The sequence below is a fragment of the Bathycoccus prasinos genome (assembly GCF_002220235.1).
Source record: "Bathycoccus prasinos genomic : Chromosome_1".
In the NCBI taxonomy this organism is placed as follows: domain Eukaryota; kingdom Viridiplantae; phylum Chlorophyta; class Mamiellophyceae; order Mamiellales; family Bathycoccaceae; genus Bathycoccus; species Bathycoccus prasinos.
In genome coordinates, this window is record NC_024008.1 from 542,908 (window position 1) to 558,474 (window position 15,567).

At 49.4% G+C, this 15,567-nt stretch overlaps 8 protein-coding genes across 8 annotated transcripts; 4 read left to right on the forward strand and 4 right to left on the reverse strand.

The window, feature by feature from the left end:
* Positions 1–55: 55 nt before the first annotated feature.
* Bathy01g02850 (predicted protein) lies at positions 56–2,062 on the reverse strand (the record flags this gene model as incomplete). The annotated part of the gene is made up of 1 exon (XM_007515751.1): positions 56–2,062. One exon carries the CDS (start codon positions 2,060–2,062, stop codon positions 56–58), a length of 2,007 nt encoding a protein of 668 aa, XP_007515813.1.
* A 450-nt stretch (positions 2,063–2,512) lies between these two features.
* Bathy01g02860 (unnamed protein product) lies at positions 2,513–5,346 on the forward strand (the record flags this gene model as incomplete). Its single annotated transcript, XM_007515741.1, has 3 exons — positions 2,513–2,615; positions 2,841–3,069; positions 3,288–5,346. The coding sequence occupies 3 exons, from the start codon at positions 2,513–2,515 to the stop codon at positions 5,344–5,346; spliced, it is 2,391 nt and encodes a 796-aa protein (XP_007515803.1).
* Positions 5,347–5,831: 485 nt separating this feature from the next.
* Positions 5,832–7,901, forward strand: Bathy01g02870 (conserved hypothetical protein; the record flags this gene model as incomplete). Its single annotated transcript, XM_007515380.1, has 1 exon — positions 5,832–7,901. The coding sequence occupies one exon, from the start codon at positions 5,832–5,834 to the stop codon at positions 7,899–7,901; it is 2,070 nt and encodes a 689-aa protein (XP_007515442.1).
* A 216-nt stretch (positions 7,902–8,117) lies between these two features.
* On the reverse strand, positions 8,118–9,305 carry Bathy01g02880 (unnamed protein product; the record flags this gene model as incomplete). The annotated part of the gene is made up of 1 exon (XM_007515485.1): positions 8,118–9,305. The coding sequence occupies one exon, from the start codon at positions 9,303–9,305 to the stop codon at positions 8,118–8,120; it is 1,188 nt and encodes a 395-aa protein (XP_007515547.1).
* A 189-nt stretch (positions 9,306–9,494) lies between these two features.
* On the forward strand, positions 9,495–10,796 carry Bathy01g02890 (26S protease regulatory subunit 7; the record flags this gene model as incomplete). The annotated part of the gene is made up of 1 exon (XM_007515522.1): positions 9,495–10,796. One exon carries the CDS (start codon positions 9,495–9,497, stop codon positions 10,794–10,796), a length of 1,302 nt encoding a protein of 433 aa, XP_007515584.1.
* A 534-nt stretch (positions 10,797–11,330) lies between these two features.
* On the forward strand, positions 11,331–12,092 carry Bathy01g02900 (prasinophyte specific chlorophyll a/b-binding protein, chloroplast precursor; the record flags this gene model as incomplete). The annotated part of the gene is made up of 1 exon (XM_007515231.1): positions 11,331–12,092. One exon carries the CDS (start codon positions 11,331–11,333, stop codon positions 12,090–12,092), a length of 762 nt encoding a protein of 253 aa, XP_007515293.1.
* Positions 12,093–12,213: 121 nt separating this feature from the next.
* Positions 12,214–15,009, reverse strand: Bathy01g02910 (Beta-1,3-N-acetylglucosaminyltransferase; the record flags this gene model as incomplete). Its single annotated transcript, XM_007515115.1, has 1 exon — positions 12,214–15,009. One exon carries the CDS (start codon positions 15,007–15,009, stop codon positions 12,214–12,216), a length of 2,796 nt encoding a protein of 931 aa, XP_007515177.1.
* A 58-nt stretch (positions 15,010–15,067) lies between these two features.
* On the reverse strand, positions 15,068–15,403 carry Bathy01g02920 (U1 small nuclear ribonucleoprotein C; the record flags this gene model as incomplete). The annotated part of the gene is made up of 1 exon (XM_007515680.1): positions 15,068–15,403. One exon carries the CDS (start codon positions 15,401–15,403, stop codon positions 15,068–15,070), a length of 336 nt encoding a protein of 111 aa, XP_007515742.1.
* Positions 15,404–15,567: the final 164 nt, after the last annotated feature.

Sequence of the window (15,567 nt, forward strand, 5' to 3'; positions counted from 1 at the left end):
ATAAACAAACTATTACTACTACCACAACAACAACACCATCATCATATTATTATTATTAACGCGAGCGCTTCCGGCCCGCTTTTCTTTTCACTTTCGCGCCTACTTCTTCTCGAGTCTTTTTCTGCTTTCCTCCTTCTCTCTTATCTTTGCGTCGGCGTTTCTTCTTCTGTCCAAACTCGGCGACGTCCACGTCTAACCGCATGGCAGCCCATTTTGCCTCGTCCCCGTCTTCCGTTTCGACCGCATTGATTGCGTTCTTTTTCCTCTTCTTTTTACTCGCGTTGCGAAGATACGCAGGAAGATGACTCAAGTGCTTGTTTGCGTCGTCTCTTTTCGAAATGGAGCTATCGTGTCGCAAGAGATTTAAGTCGTCCGGATTTTCTTCAAAGTGGGACGCGAGACGCTCGGAGTTTAAGAGTTCCACGCGAAGTTCACGCAAACGCGCGTCTTTAACCGCGCTTTTACTAATCGAGCGTAAAGTATCTTCCGCTCTGTATCGTAACGCTTCCGTAGCTTCTTTCGGAAGGCGCTCGAACGGTTTCAAAAAGTCGTCGACATCCTCTTCCTCTCGTTCATCTTCTTCCTCGTCATCGTCCTCTTCCTTCGCTTCCGCCGCTTTCGCCACTGCGGCTGCATCGGCGTATCCCTTCAATAAGACGTGATACGCTTCCTCGTCCGATGGACCGAAAAAAGTAATCGCCACGCCCGTCGCGCCGGCTCTACCCGTTCGCCCGACTCTGTGTTGATACGCCTCGAACGTCTTCGGAACCTCAAAATTAATCACCGTGTGTACCTTCTTAAAGTCAACGCCGCGAGAAACGCCAAATTCAGAATCTTTCTTCGCCGCCTGGTTCCTTTTTTCTTTCTCCTTCTTCCTTTCTTTTTTAGATTTTCGCGTTGGTTGTTCTTCTTCCTCCTCTTCTTCCTCTTTTGCGTTTTCTTTTTCGTTCGCGTTACTCCCATCGTTACTACTATTACTGCTGCTATCGTCCTCCGCGGCGGCGACCAACACGTCGTGCACGCCGCGATTAAACTCCTCTAATATGTGCGCCCTCGAATTTGCCGGTAACTCCGAGTGCAAAGCCACGCACAAAACGCCAAACTTATGTAAAAACAGTCTCGCTCTCACGGCTTCGTCCGCATCCTTCACGAAGATCAAAATCTTCTTCTTACACAAACCTAGACGTAACAGCGCCATTAAATACAACAACTTGTCGTTCTTCCCTTTTTTAATCTCCAAACCAAAGTGGGTGATTAGCGGTTTCTTTTTCTTCTTCAGCTCCTTCCTCATCTCCCGTTCTTCTCTTTCTTTCTGCTCCATCTCTTCCACGTCGTCGCAATCCACCTCGGCTGGTTTCGATAACAACAACGACTTCAAATTCCCAACCTCTTCGCTCGTCGTCGTCGCGCTCACCATCACCGTCTGCACGCCTTCTCGACACCTCTCGAATATGTACTTGATATCTTTCTCGTGGCCAAACGATAACAACAAATCGCACTCGTCTAAAACCATCATCTCTAACCCGTCGCCGTTTACGCTCTTCGGCGGGAAGAGTTTATCCTTCAGACATTGCGCCACGCGCGCCGGCGTAGACACCAACACGTCCGGACAGTTCCTCGCCGCTTCTCGAACCGCCGCGGAGGCGCTCGAACCTTGCGGTAACTCCCCGACGCGGTATTTCTTTTCATCGTCGTCGCCGCAGTGTTTCAAAATCTCTTGACACTCTTTCCTCACCTGCGTCGCCAACTCCCTCGTCGGCACCAAAACAATCACTCTCGGATTTGTCGTCTTCTCCCTGCTCGTCTTCTTCTTCTTCTCTTGCAAGAAAACCTTGTGCAAACTCGGCAATAAATACGCCAAGGTTTTCCCGCTCCCGGTGTGCGCTCTGCACGACACGTCCAAACCTTTCAACGTCAGCGGTATCGACCGGATCTGCGCGTGCGTCGGCCGAAGCAAATTCCGGGACACGCACGAACGAATCAGCCGCTCGTCCAGTCCCAATTGCTCCCACGTCGTCGTCGTCGTCGTCGTCGTAGTGGTAGTATCGCGCTCCTCTTTCATCGTCGTCGTCGTCCAACGCTCTTTTTGCTTTCGAGCGGCAGCTAAGAGCGCGCGCGCGAGTGTACTAAAGTGTTGTTGTTGTTGTTGTTGGTAAAGCGTGTCGTAAAACAAAGAAAACTCTGGCGGCGCACAAAAAGTGGTTTTTTGGCAATTCTCTGACTGAAAAAGATTTTGTCACTTTTTCACAGAAGTTTTGAACACACCTACAACACCTTCGTGCAAAACTGATGATTGGAAACCAATTATGATAACTGTTCCTCACGAACGACTTTAAAACACCGAACGAAGAATCCCTAAATATGGACTCTGCCTCTTTTTTCTTCAAACTCCTCGCGAAAAAGAATGGAATCGACGTCATTCTGAAGAACTTATTAATAAGTGTGCAAAACTGGACACCAACTGTTTCTAACTGTTTTCCCGACTTCTATAAATATACCCTCCGAATACAAAATGTCCACCGAGAAAGGATACCCGCTCGAAGAGCAACCGAAACAATCGCCGTACGCCGCGTTGGCGTTCGCCGCGGCGTCCTTCGCCGGCGTGATGTCGATAGGTATTATTAACTTGAAAACGTCTCGTTTTTTTTTTGAGGAATATTCTTCGACGTTGAATTCTCGTTAGGGGATTTGATGTGTTCGTCGCGCGCGCGCGCGCGCTGACGCGCACGCCATCGACGACGATTTAGACGACGACGGAACCAGATCACATCACTGACACACTTTTTCTCTCATCATCATTATTCATCATCATCATCATCATCATCATCAATATTCATCAGCCTCTGTCGCACTCGTGAATAATCTCAACGACGATACCAACATTCTCTTGGCGAATGAATGCTTGGGCACAGATTCTTTATCTGGCATTACCAACGCCGGCGTCGCTCGCGACGCCCACCTCGCTCGAATGGAACACGCGATCAGCGATTTTCAATCCCCGGAAGCGTTCGAAGCCATTCACAATAACTACGACTCCATCTACCCGAAAATGTCAAACGCGGCGGACAGGTGCGCACATTATTTTTCTATTATTCTTTTTTCGGCCGTCGTTTTTCTTTTTTTTTGCGATCGCAAAAAATATTCTTTTTGCTGCTTTTGATGACGTCGAACGCACAAAACAAGAAGAACGACTGTGAAATTGCTGACATGTGATGATCTCTCTCTCTCTCTCTCTCTCTCTCTCTCTGTCTCTCTCTCTCTCTCTCTTTCTCTTTCTCGATTTGAAGGAAGAGTGCGTTCATGAAGCAACTCAAGCCTCTCGGCTGGCACACGGCGAGAATGGCGGAAGCGAGCGACGCCGGCTCCAAGGCGGAGTACCGCGTAGACGGCAAAGACGGGGACGTTGATTTCCCCCACGGGAACTTGAAACCAATCTATACGATCGGCGAGTACGATGCAACGACGGGTTACATGCCCACGGGTGTGCCGGATGGTATGGGTGCGATGAAATTGAATGATGTTACGATGCGTTTCATTTCCCAATCCGAGTCGTACGGTTTCCTTGGGGACGCTGGAGAGGAATTCCCCACTTTCCCCATGGATGTAAACAATGGTGCCGCTAAGTTCACCGGGTCGAAGGCCTACTACGTCGATTACGACATCGCCCAGATGAAGGAATTCATGACGCATTCTGGACCTGCCGCGCCGATGATTCGCGGTGCTGGAAGTATTATCGAAACCGTGGTGAACCTGAAGGGTGAACAAGTCGAGGCGCGTTCCACTGTCGCGAACACGCCTCACTCCAAGCCGCACTATTCGCAAACTTCGGCGAGTGGTGTTCACGTTCAAATTGATGCTACCAACGCGGACTCATTGACATCGCAGACGTGGAACTTCATGAGCTTCTGCTCTTCCCACTTGGAAGAGAAGCATCAATGGGGTGAAAATATTGGTTTTGAAGACGATATTTACCTCGTTCCAGAAGAGTGGGCCGAGTGTGAGGACAGCAGAGTGAGAGACTACGGCTACGTCGGTTTGCCTATGCACGCTGTTGATCTTCAAACCAAAACTTCGTACGCCGTCGGCGCCATTGGTCAAGGTGGCTACGAAAAGGTCGTGGAAGTGAATTGCGGCAACTCCAGATTTGCCTGCTTATCTATCTCCGGATACAACGGCAACTTTGGTGATGACGTTGTAAAACCGACTTTTGTTGCTCGCAAGGCAGCTGTCACTCCGACGCGTAGCGACGGTAGTGCCTGGGTTTACACGCAAAACGTTGTCCCTGCGAGAGTGTACATCGGTTTGAAGGGGTACACCGCTGCGGGTGTTGATTGCGCTGCTACCAGCTCTTGCGGGTTCCTCGAAAAGAACGGTTTGGCTTACGGGAAAGTGTATGGCTTTGCTGTCGACTCCAGTACTGCGGACAGAGATGCGTTCCACAAAGATGCGCTCCACGCATCTACTCCTACTTTGTCAGGCACGTGGGCTTCCACGAACTGGCAATGGGATGGCACCGTCAAGGATTTTGAACATGACCTTGCGTGGGAGTTCCAAGAGTCTCCGATTATTGACGGCGCAGCGTCTACTACGCACAAATTTTGGACCGCCAAGGGAAGAGACGAAGATGGTGCAAAGACTGAGCACAACTCTCCAGACCCTGGGTTTGATAAGTTTGGTACATTCGTCCAAGGTTCAACTGCTGGTTATTACGGCATTTATTCTACCCCGACCCTCAAAACAGTCTTGGACGGTTTGACGGGTAGTGCCTTGCCGTCTTCCATCCCAGCGACGTACGAGCTCCTCGAAGGAGAATCTGACGTTACTGCTCGTATCCACTTAGGCGGTAAGGGGAAGCGCGCAGATGGTGGAAACCAAACGATGATGTATGACGGTAAAGACAAAGCAACCTTTGAAGACATTGATGGTTTGGAATGGATCCGTGCCTCTGATGGAGATTACTTCGTCATCCAAGAGGATGGTGGTAATAAATATGGTGAGCGCATGTTCATCTCGAAAAGGCCGGAGGCGGGTGCTAATCCGCAATATCACTTTATCGCGCAAGCCGGTGGATCGAAGAACACGAGATCGATGTCTAAAGTTTCCGTGCCTCCGAAAACGTGGGCAAGGGCAGCCTCATTCGAGTTCTCTGGTGTCGTTGATTTCTCAGGCATCCTCTCCCAATCGACTTTGGGTGGTTTCGCGAGAAGAACTGCAGAAGCAGCTGTGGCCATCAACGACAAGATCATCGCTCTCGGTCTCCAAGCCCATGGAATTGCCGGCGGTTTGATCCAAGCTTTCGGTCTCGACCGCGGAGGACAAGTATATGCCTGGAAGCCACAGCTCTGAGCTCGCAAGTTCCGAGGACCTGCTTTCCAGAAAGAGGACTTTATAAAAACCCGCCGCGCGTGGTTTATTTATGTGCATATAAACGCGCTCGAAACAAAACGTCTTCTTTTGGGACGTGTGAATGTATGAAAGATGAGTGCGATTAATGATCGCGACAATGGTAAAAAGGTACAAGTTGTAATGTATATATATTATTTCAACAATGGTACGCGCTCAAATCCATCCATCGCTTTCGCGAAAGTAGTTGCTTTACGCGTCTCCCGCTCTGTAACCATGCACCCCTAAATCTTCTTTTTTTACGAAGGGGAAGAATTTTCGTGAGAATTCAATTCAATTCTCTCGTCAAAAAAGAAGAGCGCTCTCTCCTGCGCACATATATATACACACACACATAACGCATTACACACACACACACGTAAACGTAACGCGCGCGAGACGAGGAGAGGGAAGAGCTTCCACGTTTATATACATAAGAGGTATCTATCATGGTGGCAAAGAAGAAGAAAATTGCAGCTTCAAAACCGGGAGCACCCCCGGCATCATCACCCGTAACGGGAAAGAAGAAGACGATTCACGCGACGACGACGACGACGACGGGGGATGATCATCGCGCGCATCGCGCTCAAGAACAACAGCAGAAGGAGCAGAAGCAGCAGCAGCAACCGCCACAACAACAACAACAACAACAAAGAGTCTCTCGTTTAGGCAAAGCGGTCCAAGATGCGGCGACGATAAAAAAGAAGCCCAAGAACAAGGGGCAACACCAACACCAAGCTAAAAAAAAATCGACTGTAATTCCGATGATGAATCGAATGGATTCTCGAGTGGACCCGTCTCGCATGGGAAAGAATCGGAGCCGAGAAGGGACGTCGGAACGGTTGACGCCTCGAACGCAAAGTCAGAGTCAGCAGAGAATGCCGGCGCCGAGAAGACCGGGGGGGATCGACGCGTCGATGTTGTCTTCGCCGCACCGGGTGACGAGTCCGGAACGCGCGGCGGCGGGGAGAATGCAGTCGCCGGCGGTGGCCGCGCAGAGAGAGAAGGAGTTGCGAGCGCAGATGCAGCAGAAGCGCGAGAGAGAGGAGCGGGAGAAACGGGCGATGCAGCAGCAGCAACAGCAGAGGGAGAAAGCAGAGCAAGAGAAGCAAAAGAAGTTGCAAAGAGAGAGAGAGGCGCAGATGCAAAGGCAACGCGAACAGCAACAACAACGCGAACAGCAACAGCGACAACAACGCGAACAGCAACAGCGACAACAACAATTGTTGTTACAGCAGCAGCAGCAGCAACAACAACAACAACAGCAACAACAACAGCAACAGCCCGCACAGCAACAGGAAAGACGCGTGCCGCGACAACCGCTCCCGCGAACGAGAGCGCCGCCGGCTCCTGTACCCAGCAAAGCGGTGCCACGACAACCAGTGGGGAGAGTTGGTGTCTCGGTACCGCCGCCCGAACCTCCGCAACAAGCGGCACAGCCGAGATTGGTAGATAACGTAGTTTTTAGCGAACCTCAACCGACTTCGATACGAGATATAATGGTGAGGAAAGCGAGAGATGAACGAAAAGCAGAAATGCACGCGAGGAAAGAGAAACGAAGACGTGATCAGTTGTTGACGCTCCCGTCGGGTTTGATGTTCGGCGACGGCGTTGGATCGTTGGAGGATGGTGAAAACCAGCCCCAGGCGACTGGCGGGACACCAACCTTAGTGCACTTTGCAGAAGATGCAAACAAAGATCAAAACGGAACCAAAGAAACGCCAGCTGCGGAGAACGGACGAAGAACGCGTCTGAGATCTTCTTCGCTCGGAGCGGCGGCTGGTGAGAAACCGAGTGCGACTGCTGCACCGTCGGCAAAAGCTCCGAACGTGAAAACGACTGGCGCCGCGGGGCTTTTAAAATCCGCGCTAAAAAAGGTCTCCCAAGTTGCAAACGCCTTAGCCTTGGCGAACGCGCCCACCGCTGCCGCGCAGCAACAACAAGCACAAAATGTGCACACGCCGAGAGTAAAGCTTGGGCCAAATGGTCAAATAGTAGCCGACCAAGCGACGCTCACAGTGCAAGCCTCGCACGAAAATCGAATAAGTGAGAGCGAGTTTACGCGAAAAACAGGAGACAAAATGATGATTAATTCGCAGACGTATGGGAATCGGTCAAAACCGACAAAGTGGACGAGGCAAGAGACGGAGTTGTTTTACAAAGCCATGGAGCAATTCGGTACTGATTTCACTCTCATTCAAAGATTGTTTCCTTCTCGAACGAGAAGGCAAGTAAAGGCGAAATATTTGAAGGAGCAAAACAACAACGACGATCGCATAGAGTCTTGCATGAACAACATGGCCAGAAATAACGAGACGTATCAAAACTTGATCGACGTGTTACAATCGGATACGAATAATCGAGTTGAGGTTGCTGCGGGGAAAGGCGTCGATAGGATCATTCCTGGGGCGAACAACGTCGCCGCTCAAGTGTTGCACGGCGACGCGCCCATGCAAGAGAACGTGCAGAATACTGTTCCTCAAGCCTCCATCTCCGCCGCTACTCCTGCTGCGCATTGATTTTGAGAAGCGCAAATAAAAAAGATTTAGTGCAAACTAAAAGTAGAAAGCAAAATCAAATGTGTATATGAAACAATACACCTAGGTATTTTCATTACTATGATAACATCAAGTCTCTCTCTCTCTCTCTATCGCTTTCGCGTTCCTTTCACTACTATTCCTCGCTGCCGCTGCGTTGCCTTGTTCTGATGGTTTCTAACTTTTTTGCGATCGTATTTACTTATTTTGCGCTCGAATCTCAGCTCGAATTTCCTTCATGGAAGACTCGATTTCGAGCTCAACCGATATCGTCTCTGCCATCGCCAACGAAAGAGGAGCGTTCTTAATCTTCGCAACCTGACCTTTAATCTTCTCCAAAATGGCTTCAAATCCTTCCAAGTAATTTAAAACTTGTTCTTGATAAGCAGCCGCGCGCACTTCCTCCATCGTCGTCGTATCTTCACTTAGTCCTTCTTCTTGATCTTCTTTTTCTCCATAGCGTTGCCCTTCTACGCTAAACTTTTGTAACTTTTCTGACGCTAACCGCTTCAGTCTTTCGGCGCTCTCGTAAACCTGCTTCGGCGTCATCGCGACGGATTCTCTATGTGGCTTCATCACCGTGACTGCCTCTAACGGCGGCGGCATCGAACCGTCTCTTCTCTGCCTTGGCGCCGCCGGCGTTTCCATTAAAATATCTTCTTCTTCTTCTTCTTCTTCTTCAGCCGCTTCTTCCTCTTCGAAGATTCCACCTTCGGATTCCGGCGAGGAATCGAAACGAGTGTGGTGCGGCTCGGCTACGCGTTGTTGTTGTCGTTGTTGTTGTTGTTGTTGTTGTTGTTGTTGAGGGGGCGTGTTCATGACTTTCCCAGAAACTTTAAACGCTTCTTCTTCTTCTTCTTCTTCTTCTTCTTCTTCAATTTCGCACTCACCATCAATAGGTATCTCAATCATGACCGCTTTTTTCAATTGTTTCTTCCGAACGCTGGGCGACAAAGACGCCTTCGTCTCCGCGCCACCGCTCGTCTTCGTCTTGGACTGTTCTCCCCCAAAACCATCGTCGACATTCTCATCGTTATTCTCATCACCACCTTTACTCCTCGCGCTCCCCATCAAATCCTCCATCAAGCTTTCCACGATGAGCCGATTGGAGACGAATCTTTTGAACTCGTCGCTAAACATCGGACTTCTTTCTTTCAACTGTCTCGTCCCCCACTGGTGAAACCCAACCGATAAGTTTGCGATTCGTTCCAAGTCTAATTTCGAAAATTTCGAGGTGTCGTCTTGCCGAATTTCTTTCATGAGAGTTAAAAGAGCGCGCCAACTGCCGTAGTTTTTCGAGACGACTTCCTCGATGGTCGTGGTTTTTGAGATCGCGAGCTGCGAGAACAAATTGCACGCCTCGATCGTCGCATCTTCGGCAGCCATCCTTACTACAAAAGAGTTTTGATTTGTGCGGGCATAATCTTCCCCCAGAAAAAACAAAGAATTCCTTCCTCAAAAAATTTTTAAAAATTGCAACCCTAAATAATTGTGTTTCAACGGCTTCCAAGGAAAACCTCTCCATAAAAAAAGAGAGATCTGTCGCGACGACGAGAGGAACAACGCGCAGTACTCATGGTGCAACAAGTCGTCGAAAACCCGGACTCCGAGGACTCCGAGGACAAGAAAGACAAGAAAATCATCCCGCTCGACGCGGACGACATCGCTTTGTTGAAAACGTACGGCGTTGGACCGTACGGGACGTTGATAAAAAATCTGGAAACCGATTTGGTGTCCTGCGTGTCTCGCGTGGAAAAGTTGTGCGGGATAAAAGAGTCGGACACTGGGTTGGCGCCACCGTCGAGATGGGATTTAACCGCGGATAAGCAAGCGACGCAAGAGGAGCATCCGTTGCAAGTGGCGAGGTGCACGAAGATAATCAACCCGGGGACGACGGACGCGCAGTACGTCATCAACGTGAAACAGATCGCGAAGTTTGTGGTTGGTTTGGGGCAACACGTGGCGCCGACGGACATCGAGGAAGGGATGCGAGTTGGCGTGGATAGGACAAAATATAGCATACAAATTCCACTTCCGCCGAAGATTGATCCGAGCGTGACGATGATGACGGTGGAGGAGAAACCGGACGTGACGTACGCAGACGTCGGCGGGAATAAAGATCAGATTGAAAAGTTAAGAGAAGTCGTGGAGTTGCCGTTGCTGCATCCGGAGAAGTTCGTTACGCTAGGGATTGACCCTCCGAAAGGGATTTTGTGTTACGGGCCTCCTGGGACTGGGAAGACGTTGTTAGCGAGAGCGGTGGCGAATAGGACGGACGCGTGTTTTATACGCGTGATTGGTTCAGAGTTGGTGCAGAAATACGTCGGCGAAGGCGCGAGGTTGGTCCGAGAGTTGTTTCAAATGGCCAGGAGTAAAAAAGCGTGCTTGATTTTCTTCGACGAAGTCGATGCAATTGGCGGTGCGAGATTTGACGACGGCCAAGGTGGAGATAACGAGGTGCAAAGGACGATGTTGGAAATTGTGAATCAGTTGGACGGGTTCGACGCGAGAGGGAACATTAAAGTTTTAATGGCTACAAACAGACCAGATACGTTAGATCCCGCGTTATTGAGACCGGGTAGATTGGATAGAAAAGTTGAGTTTGGGTTGCCGGATTTAGAAGGTAGGACGCAGATTTTTAAGATTCACACTCGATCGATGGCTGTGGAAAGAGACATTCGATTCGAGTTGTTGAGTCGATTGTGTCCGAACAGCACCGGCGCAGAAATCCACAGCGTCTGCACCGAAGCCGGCATGTTTGCCATTCGACAGAGAAGGAAAACCGTCAGCGAAAAAGATTTCTTAGACGCCGTGAACAAAGTCATCAAAGGCTTCAAAAAGTTTAGCAGTACGGCGAAATACATGCAGTATCAATAAAAAATTCACACATAAACGAACGAAACAAGAGAAGAGAGCGAGAGAGCGAGCGAGAGAGATACGTCGCTTTGGGCCGTAGCGTAAAGTAACACGCACGCACACGCACTATGTAGTAGTTTTGTAGCAATTTAATAAAAAGGCGGTGTATAAATTTATATACGCGCACGTACTGTACACACACGTAAACTTATTGAAACGCTCACCAGGAAGAGAGAGAAAAGAGAGAGGGGAGAGAAAAAGGAAAAAAAACTGCCTCCTCCCACAAAACTCGTTGCACCACAGAAAATTTGAAACGGGGAGATCTGCCTCTTTTGATCATCAAAAAAGTCATAAACGTGCTTTTTTCCCTCTCAGAGCGTATCTTCTCCTTTCAAATACGACTGAATATATCTTTTTTCCAATCTCGTCATACACACACACGCGCGCGTTTACTCTCGCAAGAATCACCCACACCGCGCGCACTTAAACAGTCACGCACAAAGACAACATCTCTGTTCTCTTCGCACACGCAAAACACACCACAAAGTAAAAAAGATGTCCTTCTCTACCACTTTCACCGGCGCGAAAATCGCCCAAAAATCAATCCTCCAAAAGCAATCGGTTGACAAACAAATCTCCGCGAGACGCACGAAAGCGTCCTCGCCGTCCACGCAGAAGAAGGCCCAAATCGCCTCCTTCGGTTCGTTGGCGCCGCCGGATTTGTACCCGGAATTTGGTACCTACCCGGGCGGGGGTAACTCCTTGATTATCCCGTACACGGATGAGAAAAACGCGGAGAGAGAGTTGATCCACGGTCGATGGGCGCAGTTGGGCGTCACCGGCGCCTGGGCCGCCGAGAACGGCACCGGCATTCCGTGGTTTACCGCGGGTACCTTGTGCACTCCGGATGACTGCACGGCCGTCGCGGACAAGTTTCCGGGCGCCGTGGCACCGTTGGCGCCGGAAGGCTCTGGCTACCCGAACTTTTGGGCAGTTTTGGCCATCGAAGTCTTCTTGGTCGGCAACGCCGAGGCGTACAGAACGGGTATCTTTGAAAACCCGTTCCCAGAGTTGGAATTGTCCGTCTCCCCGGGCGGTAGATTCGACCCGTTGGGTTTTGCGGAAGCCGGTGACTTAGAGGAGTTGAAAATCAAGGAGTTGAAGCACTGCAGATTGTCCATGTTCGCGTGGTTGGGCTGCATCTTCCAAGCTTTGGCCACCCAAGAAGGTCCGATCGCCAACTGGCAAGCGCACGTCGCTGATCCGGTGCACGCGAACGTCTTGACCAACGCGGCCAAGGGTTTCAGCTTCTATTAAGTCTTTAATAAAGGCTATACATTTATATACAATTTTTAATTACCAAAACTTTCTACATTCAAAATTTTAGATCTCGTACCTCTCACTTCTTTTTCTTCTTCTTCTTCTTCGTCGTCGTCTTCTACAGCTCGTCGTTCTTGTTCGCACCACCGCCACCAGTGTATTTCTTACTACTCTTGTTGACATTATTGTCGCTATTATTGTTTTCCATGCGCAAATGTCTTCGTTTCTCTACCACAGATGGAGCTAAAATTGCACCAAACATGCTCGGCGTTCTTTTACGTTTCTCTTCGTAGACTTGCTCCAGACCGTCGAAATCTTTAAACAGTTTCGATAATGTTACGTTCGCAGCATCGTAGTTTCCTACTTTTTGTAACAACAAGCCGTTTCTCCATCGAGGCTGCCAATCGTTCGTTCCGTCCGTTATCTCAATCGCTCTTAAATACATTTGCCCAGCTTCGGGGAATTTCCCGTTTGATTCAAAGTAAATCCCAAGCATGAGAGCCGGCATTGCCGCACGTTGAAACTTGGTCAATTTCGCGGTGAGCGTGTCCACAATCTCTCTCGTAACGTCTCTCTCGTTGAACATGTCGTGTGCGGATAATATGAGTTCGACTGGATAAGTTATTGGGTTTAACATGCGCACGCTGGCGAGAGCGAACAACTCGTTTTTACCGTCAATCATAGATTGGAGCATGGAGCCTTTGCGCAAGCGATACTTAAACAACGGTTCGCGAATGTTTACTGGCTTTAAACCGACGTACTTTTCAGCCTCGAGCCAAAAGGCCCAATCTTCATAGCCGAACAACGTCGTTCGCGGGTATCCACCGGGTGTATTATCCCATAAAGACTTCAAAATGACCGCCGAACAGTGGAAGGCGTTGAAGTAGCGCAGATCTTGCGGATCGTATTTTGGTAAATTCCAACTGTACTCCCAGTCGCCAAAGCCTACGAGATCCGCCACGGCTAAGTTGTAATCGTTGTTCGGATCTTCGAGCAAGTCGATGGCTTTTTCAATAAACGTTTCGTCGATCAAATCGTCCGCATCGAGTGGTAAAACGTACTTACCGATTGCACGATCGAAACCAAAGTTCCGCGCGTCTCCTAAACCGCCGTTTTGTTTCTCGTGGACTTGGATTTGGAACAACCGTCCGCCTTTTTGGTTGAACCGATCGACAAGCTGCCTCGCAACTTCGGAAGACCCATCTTTACTTCCATCGTCGATAAGTAACACTTCGATATTTTTATACGTTTGCGAATAGACGCTCGATAAAGTTTCCTCTAAAGTCTCCTTCGCCCCGTTGTAAAACGGAACGACGACGGAGACAAACGGTAAAGCGCCAATCGCACTGTCTTCGATGAATTCTGAAACGATTTCTCTTCTCTCTCGATCCGTCTTCTCGACAAATTCAGCGTACTCGCGTTTCGGACGGATCTGACGTACTTCTTTGCGTTTTTCCGTACACGATCCGGCACCGATGCGAGAGGCTTTCAAGCTATCGAAAACTTGGCACAACTCTGGTTGTTCGGTGATGTCGACTAAAACAGTTCTCATGGACCACGGTATATCTTCGTCGTTGACATCCGTTCCGTCTTCGATGATTTTCGCTTCAAACACGATCGTCGCGCATTCCATATCCAAATCATCGGTTTCCCATTCTAACTCCAATGGCGCCATTTCAACAAAGACGCTTCGAGCGAGAGCGTTTAAATTTTTAATATCTTTGGGATCTAACGACGGATCAATCGTGTACGATGTATCGATGACAACGTTCTCACCGTCCTCGTATTTGTCGAATTTGTCATAACGCAGAGATAATTGGATTAAGTCGCTCGGATAGACAGATATAACGCGGAAAACGAGCTTGGCGTTTTTACCACCTTCTTCATAATCGACGTTGAGATCAATTTTCTCTCTCGGTATATCTTTTCTGGCATCATCGCTATCGTCGTGCGAAGAGTAACTACTCTTTGACACGCACGGAATTCGACTCGGTGGCGCGTCGTTTACGTATCTCTTTGGCATACGACTCCCACGTCCTAAATATGCCACGTTTCCTCGTCCGCTTGAGTCGTGCAGAAACACTTCCTTGTTGCCTTCCCCATGCATCGTCGTCGTTTCCTCGTCAAACGTCCAAAACGCGACGCAATCTTTAACCATCCAAATCAAAGTTGGATCGTCTAATTTGTTCATATTCGACGCTTCATCAAAAGACGAGGACATTCCGACCACCATCAAGCGTCTCACCTCCGCTGGAGTCAACGCTCGATTCCATATGCTCACGTCATCCAACCTCCCGTCGAATGGATCCCACTCCGCGCCGCCAATCGTCACATGTCCATCGAAATCCAGACCGCTTTCCTCTAAGGGTACCTGTGGACCTGCCGCTCCGTCCACGAACACCGTGATCGCCCTCCCGTCGTACGTCCCGCAGACAAAATGCCACCTGTTTAAGAACAAAACCTTCCCTGCGCTGAAATCTTTATTCTCCTTGCCGATGCCGAACCTCGCAACGCCTTGTGTGTCCGTGTACAAATTCCATCCCCAGTTAATCCACTCGTGACTGACGATTCGATTAAAGCTTTTATGCCTATTCACAAAAACCCACGCGCAGGCGGATATCGTTCGAGACGGTAAACCGCGCACGTCCCTGGCGATGATGTAATCGTCCACGCCATCAAACGCGTAATACGCGCCGGACGGGCCGATACTTTCTCGGCGCAGACTCTCTAATACTACTATCGATGAAGATCTTTCTTCATCGCTTTGTTGTTGTTGATCGCTAGTGTTTCGGTTTACCGTTGTCGTCGAAATAGCTTTCGCTTCGTTCGAAAGAACGACGACGATGATGCACAAGACCAAAATCAACAGACGCGGCGCCGGGCGGCGGCGAAAGCGGCGGTGAAAGCAATCCATCGCGAAAATTTTCTTCTCTCTTAAACTCCTCTCCACTTTCTCTCTCTCTCTTTTCTTTTCAATACTTTGGCGGCGGCATCATCGATTGCGGTTGCTGTTGACCCATCAACATCGGTGGCGGCATCAAAGTCGTAGGCGGCATCATTTGCCCACCACCACCACCACCCACACCACCACCACCCATCATCATCCCGGGCATCGCCATCGCATTCGGCGGCATCATAGTCGTAGGCGTCGTCATCGTCGCGTTCGGGTTCGTGTTGAAGTCGGTAAACTGTAAGTAGTAATTCCTCACGTTCGCTTTGTGTTTAAATCCGGAAATGTGTTGTCTTCGAACGGTCGGGGAATCGTGCGTGAGGTACGCGTCGCAGTATTCGCAGTAATATCGCGGCATATCCGTCGTAGATATTCTCTTTTGTTCTCTCTCTCTCTCGTTCTTCTTCTTCTTCTTCTTCTTCTTCGTGCTGCTTTATTACTCTTTTACTTATGTATGGGTTGTGTTTGGATGGAATATTTGTTGTGAAGAAAGAGATAAAGCGTCTTTTGGGCAGCTTTTTT